The sequence below is a fragment of the Cygnus olor genome, chromosome 5 (genome assembly GCF_009769625.2).
Source record: "Cygnus olor isolate bCygOlo1 chromosome 5, bCygOlo1.pri.v2, whole genome shotgun sequence".
In the NCBI taxonomy this organism is placed as follows: Eukaryota; Metazoa; Chordata; class Aves; order Anseriformes; family Anatidae; genus Cygnus; species Cygnus olor.
In genome coordinates this window covers 31,651,762-31,664,582 of record NC_049173.1, presented here as the reverse complement: position 1 = coordinate 31,664,582, position 12,821 = coordinate 31,651,762, and the positions used below count along the sequence as shown (strand labels likewise).

General features: G+C 42.2%; 1 protein-coding gene across 2 annotated transcripts in view; it reads left to right on the top strand.

The window, feature by feature from the left end:
• Positions 1-849: 849 nt before the first annotated feature.
• RMDN3 (regulator of microtubule dynamics 3) overlaps positions 850-12,821 on the top strand; it is a 44,023-nt gene continuing 32,051 nt past the window's right edge. The window contains exons 1-6 of one of the 2 annotated variants that reach the window (XM_040557502.1): positions 850-1,126; positions 2,994-3,189; positions 3,830-3,976; positions 8,547-8,814; positions 10,205-10,307; positions 11,629-11,689. In XM_040557502.1, coding sequence (XP_040413436.1) covers positions 865-1,126; positions 2,994-3,189; positions 3,830-3,976; positions 8,547-8,814; positions 10,205-10,307; positions 11,629-11,689 — 1,037 coding nt within the window. In that variant the 5' untranslated portion in view covers positions 850-864. Of the gene's footprint in view, positions 1,127-2,672; positions 2,695-2,993; positions 3,190-3,829; positions 3,977-8,546; positions 8,815-10,204; positions 10,308-11,628; positions 11,690-12,821 lie in introns of those variants that run through there. The other variant, XM_040557503.1, reaches the window with a different exon arrangement.

Sequence of the window (12,821 nt, the reverse complement as noted above, 5' to 3'; positions counted from 1 at the left end):
CAGGTTCAGGTACAAGTGTAAGTGTAGGTACAAGTGTATGTGCATGTACTGGTACATGTATACACGCACACATGTACAGGTGCAGGTACAAATACAAGTGTAGGTATGTGTACAGTTACTGTTACAATCACACGCACTTGTACAGGTGCAGGTATAAGTACAAGTGTAGGTACACATACAGGTACTGTAACACACACACACAACTGTAGGTACACGTACAGGTACTGGGGCACATACACACACACCTACAGGTACAAGTGTAGGTACATGTACACATACAGGTACATGTACACGCACCCCTACAGGTACAGGTACATGTACAGGTGTAGGTACATGTACATGCACAGCTACAGGTGTAGGTACATGCACATGGACATGCACACGCACATGTGTAGGTCCATGTTCATGTACCCGTACATGTACAGGTATAGGTGTAGGTACAGCTACAGGTGTAGGTACACGCACACACACCCCTATGGGTACAAGTTTAGGTACAGGTACAGGTACATGTGCACATATGCAGACACATGCATTTACACACACACGTACATGTGCATGTACACATACACAGACGCATGCATGTACACACACACATGTACATGTGCATGTACACATACAGACACATGCATGTACACACACACACACACACACACACCACACACACACACACACCCCCCCCCAGCCACCCACCCACCCACCCATCCACCCTCGCACAGGCCCAGCCCCAGCCGGGCCCCTCCCTCCGGCCGAGGCGCGGGGCTCTGACGTCTCCTGACGCCACAGCGCGGCCCGGCCCCGTTCCCCCCGGTCCCCCCGGTTCCTCCCGTCCCGTCCCGTCCCGTCCCGTCCCGTCCCCCCGCAGCCATGGCGCGGCCCGGGCCCGGCCGCCCGTCGCTGGGGCTGGGGCTGGCGCTGGGCGCCGCGGGGCTGGGGCTGGGGCTGGGCCTCGGCCTCGGCCTGCTCCGGCGGCGCCGCACAGGAGACGGCCGGGATCCGGAGCGGGATCCGGAGCGGGATCGGGATCGGGATCGGGACCGGGATCACGATCGGGATCAAGACCGGGATCGGGCTCGGCCCGGCGGGCTCGGCCCGGGCTGCGCGGAGGCCGTGGGGCGGCGGAGCCTGGGTAGGGGCTGGCGAGGGCCGGCCTGGGCGCGGGGAGCGGGGTTAGCGCACGTGGGGTTTGTTTTTTCTTTTTTTTTTTTTTTTTAATTCCTTTTTTTTTTTTTTCCCTTTTTTTCCAAGCTTGGGCAAAGCTGGAGGGGTAGAAAATGAGGCTGCGTCTGTTTGTGGCATTGCTCGGGTTTTAAAATGAGCACGGCGGTGGTGGTGGGGACTGGGCACGGACAGATGCTCCCGTAGCTCAGCAGCCCATATGAAAAAAAAAAAAAAAAAACAAAAACAAACAAACAAACAAACAACAACAACAACAACAACAAAAAAAAACAAGAAAAAAAGAAAAAGAGTGCTCTCACCTGAATACCTTGGCTGGGTTATCTAAAGACCTGTCACTGCTTCTGTGTTGGTGGGGGTGGGTAACTGAGTAACTTGTAAACAGAGCTTTAACCTCTTCCTGTTACAAAAACATCTTTTAGATGTTTCTAACTCAATGTTTTCCTGCTGCGCTGCACGTGGCATAAACTGCAGGAGAACTGCAGCATCCAGTAGGAGCAGGAGAGTTAATATACCTGCACGATTTTGACAGGTGGCTTTGGCAGACTGCTGCAATAGATGTTCCTCTGCTGCTGGTTAATAACTGCATAACTTGGAAGGAATCCTTTTACCCAGTTCTGTGCAGTTCCACCCCAGAATTGGCACCAGGGTGGATGCTGAGGAGGCATACGTTGAGATTCCCTGCAGACCCTTCTGCAGAAAACAGCAAAGCAAACATCATTTTTGAGAAGCAAAAGGACAGAATGGCAGTGCTCTGTTAGCTCTGAGTTCAGGTGTTTTAACACAGGGTGCCCAGAAAGATAGGCCCTTCGCTTCTGCAAATCTGGCTGCCTTTTGAGAGTTTCTTTTTTAAATATATATATTAAAAGAGTGTTCCTAAATAATTGACTTAAATGGTGATGTGTTGCTCTAAGTTATAATATTTAGTGTGAGCTTTCCAGAGGAAAGCAAGTAAAATTCACAAATATACATCTGTCCTTATGTGCTGGTTGATCTCACTGTATGTGCAAGAAGACTTAAAAGATCAGGCAAACTGGTAAATGTTGTAGATTGGCCCAAGCCAATGACGTATGTTGGTGACAGCTGCAATTTGAAACCCGTTGTCTCCTCTTTGGGTTTCTGTTTCGTTTTCTTTTCCTGAATAAGAATAGAGTTGTGGGTTGGCTGTTGGTTTTTTTGATTGGTTGGTTACGTTTGGTTTATCTGTTTTGTTGTTTGTTTTTATTTTTATTTAACATATTTAACAGAATTTTTATTTAACATTTATTTAACATTGTGGACAGAAAAGTCTGTCCACAGTTAGCTGTATTGCCCTTGTTCATTGCCACGTGATACCTTGTAGGCTGGTTGTTCTCCTGGCTGGTGGTCTCCAGAGCTGATTGTAATTCAGAAGAAAAGCAGGCTAGTTTTCAAGTGTAATATTGGTACAGAAGTATGCAGAACAGAAATTGAATTAATTTGCAGTCAGGACTTCTTAAAAAACAGCAGTTTCCTTTTCTGCAGTGGTCTTAGTGATGTTCGGTATGGATTTTGCTCTTTTTCTAAATTTTTCACCACGGGATGTCTATGGAAGTGTAGTTAAAAGAGCTTTATTCACCTCGATTAGCGTTGCACAAGTGTTAGGTGTGGCTATGTGCAGGTGTCAGAGAAGGGAGTGGTAAACCAGTGGAAGAACCCAAAACCCTAGGCCAGGTCAGGAGGCAGTACTCAAGATTAAGCCTTATATCCTCCATTTTCTGAAACAAAGCTGAACTGAGATTTCCTATGAGAAATCCTTTTCCATTTGCAGCTAATGAACTTTTTCTCTCATTTTTTTTAAGCCCTGCACAAAACGCCAGTTCCTGCAGAGGCAGGAGATGGTGCTGTGTACACACCTCTGCTGACACAGGATGAACAGGTGGATGTTCTGGACCGCCTGGACTTCATGTTGAGAAACATTGCAGAGCTAAGGAAAGAAGTGGAGGAGCTACGAAACAGCCTACAGCACTTAGCTGGAGAAATCATTGGTGAAGTCAGGTGAGTATCGACCCTTCCCCTTCCTCATCTTTTCCTGTAGTTGTACGTTTGTACTCTATAGCACAGGAAAACAGCCATGATTAATTAAGTGTATATTAAGTGCAGAATGAAAAAGTGGAAAAAAAGTCTCTTTAGTTTCCACTGGCATTGCGTCTTGGCCTCCAGTGAGATTAGTATAAAAATATATAAAAATGTATATTTAGCCAAGTTTGCGTTTTTTCTTCTGGAATACTAAGTATTGACACTTGCTTAGGACATATTCTAGACTAGGAAGGTTATTTGTTTTGTAAATCTTTGTCTCTTGTTACTGCTGTTTTGTCATTAAGTGCTGCCAACTGTAGGTAACTTCTGATACGCAATAAAAGATCTTAGGTTCTGCAAGGGGCTTCAGGATTCCTCTGCCTTTACTCACTGAGGAAATCAGAGGAAGGCGTGTGATATGATTATCCTTTTGTATATGTATTGCTGTGGTCAGACTTGCTTAAAGAGTAGAATACCATGGTTACTGATGGTAGCAAGATGTTTGTGTAAGCAAGAGCAAGTCGCCTTGTGAATTTTTTGGGTATAGAGCACATTGGATAGAATCTGCTAGAGAGAGGTACGAAAGCAGAATCTCGCCATCAAGTGGGTTTTGTTACAGGTGCCATCTGGAAGAAACGCAGAGAGTGACACGCCGAAGGCGTTTCCCGTTCCATAGGGAAAGAAGTGATTCCACGGGGTCCAGTTCAATTTATTTCACAGCCAACTCGGGAACAGCTACCACAGATGATGGAGAAAGCGAAGGCGGGTAAGCAGAACGCCATGTCTGAGGCAGCTTTTATAGACTTTGATGCCCAATTACTTACTTATGAGCAGTGTCATGCAAAGAAAAGGTTTGTTTTCTTTCCCCTGCTGGCTGTTTGTCATCCTGGTTTTATTTGCTTTTATTACAATAAGTCCACCTGATGTATTATGTAAGGGAAAGTTATTTCCCTCTGAGGCCCCGATGATAAAGACTGCTCCTTAAAAAGAAAACCGAAGCCTTCCAGTGGTGGTTATCAGCACGGGACATGTCTCTGCTACTGTATGCATCTTGGTAGGAAAGTTAACAGCGTACTGTAGGGAAATCAGCAATACTCTAGTTGGGCTGGATCATAACTTTGGAATATAGATTTTTTTTCTGATTACATTTTGATAGTGCTTGCTGAAGGCAGATACAGCTCCCTGAGAATCTGAACGACAGGGCACAATTTGAAGCAAACACACACACATGATAAAACCTCTGAAGGTGTTTGTTAATGGGAGTTGGGAGCATCAGGAATTCATTCTTAATGTATGATGGGTGATCAGGAACTTTTGCCAGAGATAAGTGCTGTGATTCCAAGCATGACTTTTGGGGAGGTGGTAGGAGAGACTTTTTAAAAAAACAAAAACAAAAACAAAAAGCAAAAACATTTTATTAGGGAACCTTGCAGGAAGGGTATTAGGACCCCAGCCTGAACCTCAAGTGAGAGACTTATCAGGTTAGAAATAAAATTTCCATACATAATACATTTTAGAGTGTCTGGAAAGCTTGAGAAATCTAAACATATTCCCGTTAAATAAGGTGTTGTTGGTTAGGGTATTTCTTGTGAATTTTTCTCAGTGTGTAACAGTGATCACTTTTGTTGCTTAGGTTCTTATAATCTAAAACCAGGTGAAAACTACAGTATAATTGAAGAACACAGACAAAGAATCCAGTATAAATGCAAGTACTGTGATATTAAAGCAAGAGGTCTGCTGCATACATGTGCCAGACTTCTGCCTTTCTGATGAAAGGCTTCTGTGTCTTAATCAGATGAATTTTACAGCTTTTGAAGTATGTAGACATTTTCTAAAACACGCAGTGCTGGTACCAAACATTTTCCCAAAGAAGTTGACGTGAAATACAATTTAAAGAGAGAAGTTAATTAAGGCACAAAGAGAAAGAGAGGCAGAATTTGGACGTAAGGTGCTGTTTGGTAGTGGCCTAATGACCAGTCAGCTGGTGCACACTGACACTTTGCAACATGGGTTTGTAATCAGGACACAAACCTGCAATTACTGGAGCAGCCTCCTAGAACAAAGGACACAGATCTGTGGGAAAGCAGGCTTTGTTACTTCCATAAAAATAGGTCATTTTAGTGTTCAGTCTCAGTAACTGGAATTGGTGAGGCAGGAAAGAGCTGATACGGTGTCATTCAGGTGATAGAACTGCTTCATTCATCTGAAGCACGTGTTCATATGAAAGCAAAATTTGGGAGTAAGTGAGTCACCGTGGTGTAATGTGTCAGAAGGCTACATAATAACTTATAGATATATATGTGTGTGTGTGTATATATATAGTTGAAGGCAGGACCTGTGCCATCCAGATAACAACAGATGCGTTTAATCATCAAGTTGAAAAGGGTGATATTTTTCAACAGATACCAGCCCCGAGTGGCATCTGATCATTAGAAATTTTTAAGTCATGATAGAGGCCAGGAAGGATCCTAAGGTTTGCTCAGACTCTCCTTGGAGGACCTCAAGTGAAGTGTGGAGTGGGGGCGTATTTTACTGTAAAACCTTGTTTTCAAGTATCAGGAACCTTGTGATGGTTGGGGGATTTTTTGCTTTTTATTTAAAATCTATAAAAAGGTTTAATGACTGGAGTGAAGAACTAGTGGATAAGCAGCTCTCGTTTGATGTAAATATGTATATGTATAGGATATTTGAATGGTGTATCATGTCACCCTGGTATTTGTCCTACATAAATAAGTGTAATGTTAGTCTGTTCAGGACCAGCTGCCTTTGGCATGCAGTGTTTTCTTCTAGAGATGTAAATACTAAACTTGTATTGTAGAAAATCAGGGTAGAAAATGCAGTTTTTGGAAAAAGAATATTTGAGCTTTTTAGCAGCCGCTGGGAGGAAGAATAAGACTATCCTTAGATACACTTCAGCCCTGTATTCATTTCTGGCAATTGCATTCTTTTAATGAAATACAAGGGGGGGCGAACAAGTCACGTTTCAGCTTTATTTTATAAACCACATGAACATAAGCATCTTCTCTGATTTCATATACAATTGACAAAAATCTTCACAAACTTTCAGGAGCCTGGGGGTCTTGGGCTTTTACAGAACTTGATTTCTGCATATTGCTTTGGCACTGCTTTGGTCTTTCGGGCTTCTTCGCCTCCTTCCATGTGCTTTGCAGTTCCAGATAGTGTGTTTTCATTTTCTGTCAGGATGTGTGCTAGCCAGAGGCCTCAACATACCAAAGCATTTAAGGACTTTCCATCATCATAAACTTGGGAAAATAGGCCAATAATATCTAAATCCCTTAATCTTTCTAAAAACTCTTGAGTTTATGAAATTAGATACAGCAATGCATCTCTTTTTAAGCTGGCAGCATCTTGTATGTGCTGTCTTGGAGAAAACACATTTTTGTGGTGAAGAAAGGGGTGTATAGGAGCCACCTGTTGCTGCTTGTTTTTAAAGGCCCTATTGTGTTTCAGGATCCTTCAGCGTGGAAAGTGGTTTAAGTACCGAAATCTTTGCAGCCACCAGTGAAATGTTGCAGTGAAACAGTATCACCGTTGCGGAGCGCACAGCCACACTGCTTAGTGGGTTAGGATGGGAAATAATGAATTGGGCTAAATCTCAGCCACAGAGGAAATTTGAGGAGTTTTTGTTTAAGTGCTGAAAATGAAATAGTCTAGGGAACTAATAATATCATTAACCGTGAGAAAATACCATGAAATTAAGCTTTTAGCTCGATCTGAATGAGAGCCATGCCAGTGTCATCTACCACCGTGTTGTAAGTAGGCAGTGTGGAATTTAATGGATAACCTTCAGCACATCACCTTGTGTTTGGTTTCCAGGTTTTGCAGGGATAACAGATGACTGTTACTTTACTTCTTGTCTTATTTATATATTTTTTAAACTACAAAATGGTACTTTTTAAAATTTATGGTTGTAGGCTGTGGTGAATGAGGTTATTTACCTCAGAAAGGGAAATGCTTGAGCATAATTGATGGTTCTTAGAAAACTGAAGTTTTGATAGCCAAATGTACTTTGTTATCTGTCTGTGGCCAATTTAGTGTAACTGCTTTCTTTAGATATGCACACCAGTCACATATCTGTATCGCCAGACAAAGGCAGCTTGTGCAGAGTGATAGATTCTGCCTTGGAGAACGGTGCGGCCAGGACAAAAGGGAGTACAGCTGTAGTTACCAAATACCCCCAGGCTGTGACAGCTTTTAATTCTAACAGAACTTTTTAAGTTCAGCATTTAGCTTGGGCACAGGTTAATTAGGAAACAGCAACAAATATCCTCTAGAATTAAGCACTTATGGGCTTTGAAGTATACTGCTTCAGAAAGATTGCCTTCTACTCAGATAAACCAATGAAATCTGAATATAGAAGTGCAACTTCTTAAATTCCTGGCTAACCTGGGCTGCTTCTTCTGGTTAAGCGCTCACAGAAGAATGTGAGGGGGTCAAATAGATCAAGAATCTTTTTCAAGTTGTTTGAAGCTATGCCGTCACACCCAGGTCTCGTTCTGTAAGTAGATACCGTACCACAATTCTATCAGTTGATGTATAATGCTGCTTTAAATTTCCAGCTTAGGTGCCTGTGTATGATGTGAGGGAGCTGAATTTTAGCCATTTTCATCAATTTTGATCTAAGCTTTATCCTGTTTCTTTTGACTAATTTAGCAGCTAATCACTGCCTGGGTTTTTGTTCACGGGGTGCCTTTCTGTGGCTCATATGCCATCTCCTTGCTTGACTCTTGCTCAAGCCAAATAGTTTGGATTGCTCCCCTCCTGTTTTGTACCTTTTCAGCGGGAACAAGCTGTTTCGTGTTTAGTGCTCAGACAATGTGATGGAGGTAATAGGTATTGCCAAAACAGCTGTTATGTCTGAATTTCCTGGAACAGGTTAAAAATCTCAGATTATATTTTCTACATGGATGAGCGTGTTGGATCTTTTGTTGAAATTTTCTTTTACAATTCATGCATTTAACTAAATTGTTCTAGCTCTGTTCTTAGTGTTTAATTCTTACAGTTAAAAGGCCTAAGGGAAGCTTTTAAAGTATGTGAACAAGACATGGACCCTTGTGACTGAGCTCTACTTAACTTTTTGGGGGCTTCCTTTCTTTCTTCAACCTTTTGTGGTTGTGTCTGTTACATGAGAAATAATGAACGGTGTGTCATTTGAGAGGCTTGGATCGCACAGTGTTCCCTGGGATAAACTTGAGATACATTACTCTGTTAGGAAGAGGTAGTTTTTGTGTACCATATGTGTCATAGCACAGCATCTCCTCAGACTAATTTTCCATTGTGTTTTTTTCTTTTTTTTTTTTTTTTTTTTCTGAAAGGTACACCACAGCCAATGCGGAGTCTGACTATGACCGGGAGTCTGAGAGAGAGAGTGAAGAAGGGGAGGACGAAGTGAGCTGTGAAACAGTGAGAACAGTGCGCCGGGATTCCCTGGATCTTGTCAACGAGGATGAAACACCTTTAATCTTAGATTCTTTGCTGGAGGAAGGACTGGGTCAGCTACTGCAGCAAGCTGACCGCTTGCATAATGGACATGAGCAAGAGAAGAGAGAGGGATTCCAGCTGCTTCTGAATAATAAACTGGCGGTAAAGGTTGCCTTCTTATATCTTCCAGCAGTGATTTGTGTTTTTAGCTAAATAGCCGGGAAAGAGGAAATTGCATTTCTTAGTGGGATCCAGGTTCTATACAACAACTGGGCCAGTTTCCAGCTGCCCTCTTTCTCAGGAGCAGCCTGGGAGCTGGCTGAAGACCAAAACAGTTCAGGCTACAGCAGCAACCAGTTCCCAGTCCCTATCTGTCCTGGAGCTCCACTACATAGTGTCATCACTTTCCCTGAGTGAGCACCGCACAAATGCAAAGTAACAGCGGGATGTCTATACAATAAACTCAGCTAGTGTTTTGATAACCTGGATGTGTCACTATATCATACACGTGATGCAAAACTATCCCAATTTAGTTTGTGTTGGTGCTGCAGCTGAGGTGAGAGAATGTAGCAAGGGTCAGTTCTACTCCAGCTGTCGCAGGGAGCTAGCTTATATCTCTGGCCATGCACAGTGGTGCACCCAGCCTTGAAATGTGCCTTGCTGAACGCAGCATTGCTGCTGTTGTGATCTACAGCAGCTAATTCAGGACTGCCTTTGCTGCAGTTGCACCGTCACCCTCTGTTAGTGTTTATCTGAGAACTGCGTAGCCATTAAAGACAACTTTTTAGGTTTTAAAAAGCAAAGCCTGTACTACTCCTGTGTTTCCATGAGTTATAGAGGGAAAGATATAAAAGATGACCTGATCATTTCTAATTCCAAGGGAGTTTTTTCCTTCCAATCAGGAAGAAATGGCGGCGTTGTCAGCTTCTGAAATTCTTTTGTATGCTTCTTTCTTGTGATCTCCCACTTTTTTATGTTTTCAGCACTATTGCAAAATAAACCAGATTGTTAGATGGTTGTGTTTTTAAGTTTACTTTTTTTTTTTTTTAAAGTAAACTTGCATTTGTCAGAACATAACTGCTCCAGCATTACCAATGCACCTCTGGTTCCAGAATGACCCAGAAATTGAAACTGAGTGCTGACTGAAACGTGAAAAAGAACATTCAATTTTTGATTTTAATGAAGTAGTGAGGTTTGGGGTTGTTGTTTTTTTTTTGTTGTTGTTGTTTTTTCCTCCAGTGTTTTCAGGTTAGTGGAGACTGCCAAAAAAATGACCCCAGTATAACCTCTGAAGTGAAGGGAAGTGTTGTTAGAGGGCAGCAATCATTAGATTAGTACCAGAAGTGTAGCATTGTAAGCTTATAAATTCAGCCACTCTATTTGCTCTTTTGAGGTTCTGCTTCAGTTCTCATAGATTTGGACCTTTTAAGGTTTCAGAAATGTCTGTGCAACTTCTAGTATGTGCCCTCGCTTGATTTTTCCTTCTTGTTCTATCAGTGGCAGAATGGATGTTTTACGTGGTTGATGCATCTCGTTTATGTTTTCACTGCAGTATGCGGATCAGAGAGACTTTCTTTGGCGCCTAGCCCGAGCACATAGCGATATGTACGAAATCACAGAAGACACAGATGAGAAGAAAACATATGCATCTGATGGTAAGGAATTGTGTGTTCGTGGCAAGGAGAGGGGGGTGTTCAAACCTGGTGCTACACTTCAGAGTTATAAACCCTGCACTGCAGACTATGTGGAGGCATTATGTAGTTGTACTGTGGTGGTTGGTGGTATGTGTTCTGAAGGGCAGTGTAAGTGGACCAAGAGCTACTTAAAAATGTACAAGTTTTTTTTCTCAAACCTATCTTATATATATCCTGTGTGATAGTAAGAGAAGTTTTTGCTTCATCCCATTTAATTTTTTGTGTTGCTGACATGTGCAGGTACTTAAAAAAACCAAATGTGTCTGTATAGTTAGTGAAATCAGTTTAGTTTCATTTCATTCTCCTTCACTATCTTGAATTTGATTTGTTGGCAAGTTTGTAGGTGGGTCAGAACAAAACAAATTATCATCTTCATTTTATTAAAGATGTGTGACAAAAGATTCTATTCTAAAACATCTCTATCCTGTTTATTATCCAAATAACAAAATGTACTTTTTAATGTTATAAGTAATATAATTATTTTCTGGAAACCATTGTAGCCATTTAAAATGTGAAATTTACCTTCTATTTGGATAGTTCTTTTTGCCTTTAATAGGTGCTTAATTCTCAGTTTTTTGAGGCTGCAGGTTCTTAGAGGAAAGAAGGGAAGTAAGGCAAATTCTAGCTGTAAGGCTGTGGAATGAATCAGAACGAAACCATTGCAAATTTTTGCTAACTTTTCTTGACACGTTGGGGAAGATACTTTTCGTTACAGATGAATGTACTTCCAAATAGGGCGAAACCATGTTGACAGGTCAAGAAAATTTGCTACTGTGCTTAAAATTCGCATGATCTCTTTGAGTTATCTTGGATGCTCCATATCACTGCAAGGGTGTGAAATTATATATGGCTGTGGTGGTTTCACACCAGTAGCAAGCTAAGCTCTGCCATGTTGTTCTCTCACTCCCCCTCCTCAACAGAACAGGGGGAGAAAATGTGATGACAAAAAAGCTTGCGGGTTGAAATAAGGACAGGGAGATCACTTACCAGTTACCAAAATGGGCAAACCAGACTCATCATGAGGAAGAATAATTTATTGCCTATCACTAACAGTCTAGAGCAGTAAGAGTTAAAAGCAAACTAAAAACACTTTGCCCCCATCCTTTTCTACCTGGTCCCCACAGGCAGTGCAGGGGAAGGGGGTTGTGGTTGGTCCATGCCTCTTTGTCACTTGACTGTCCTTCACGGTCACTCTCTGCCCCTGCTCCACGTGGGGTCCCTCCCTCCTTAGGGGAGGCTAGGACTGAAAGTAGCCGAATTTCTTACCTCTGACCACTTGCAGGGAAAGAAGAGCTGGAGATTGCCTTTCAGAAATGGGATGAAAGTGCTGAGTGTCATCAGTGGTATGTAACTCTCCGTCCTGTTTTTAAGAAGGATAGGAAAACTGGAGATTGCTGTGAGTTGAGCTGCATTTAAAAACTGTTTAAGAAAAAAAAGCCTATATGCTGATAACTGATATACACTTCATTAATTCTATTTTCCTTAAAAAGACATTTCTTAATAGCTTTGGTTAATTGGCGTAAGTAATAGTTTTACAGACAATAGGTTTCATTGCAGTTATAGAAATAAACTATTTTGTTTTGCGTATGCCGATTTAATTATGAATTTCTCTGTGACAAAATGGCCAGAAGTGTTCTTGAACAAAAGCAACCAGCTGGAGTAATGAAATTCTTTGGATACCAACAATGGGTTGTATAAGGCTCTTGTGTATCTGCACCTAACAAGTCAAACTGTGCTGATGGCAGTGAAGGATACACTTCTAGATGAGTCTTGGAGAAATAAGCTATTGGCAAAATGGGTTTGAGATGAATGAGTACAATGAGCCCCATTAAATTTAGCATCAGTGTGAATTTAGCAGACTAAACTGCATTTTCTTTGGGCTTCTTATAGCTTAGGTGCATATATTGTGAAAAGGTGAAATGAAGGAAAGTTTGCTTTAGAAGCCTTTCTGGGAACTGTGGAATTCCCCTTGTAGAAAGTGGAAGACAACAATTTGCTCAGCAGATGACTTTTGGGCCCGTGTACGTGTCTGGGCAGGATGCTGCAAGCCTCTTGCCACAGAAACGAGCTGAACTCCAGCGGTATCCAAGTGTGATTGTGCAGACCCTGGGAAAATGTGTCTGTGCTGGTGCAGATGGGCTGCCAGAGAACATCTCTCACAGATAAGCTGCAGAAAGCTAGCTTGAGCGCTCAGTATGGTGAGGCTCGCTTTATTTTCCTTCACAAGTCCTCTATTTCCTTTGGCCCCTTTTCAGCCCCCTGTAGAGTAAGATGTATATCCATCAAAGCCCAGCTCACAGCCAGCTGCACAGTTGTTGGGGGCAAAGTCTAGGGAGTTACACATCAAATATGTACGAAGTTTTTCCTTTGTGTTCCTCCAACATTCTTGGGTTAATTGCTGGTTTTTCCTCTGTTACTGACATTTCAATAACGCTCTGCTGCACGGAGATGCTTGCTTTATGTCAGGAGTGTGAT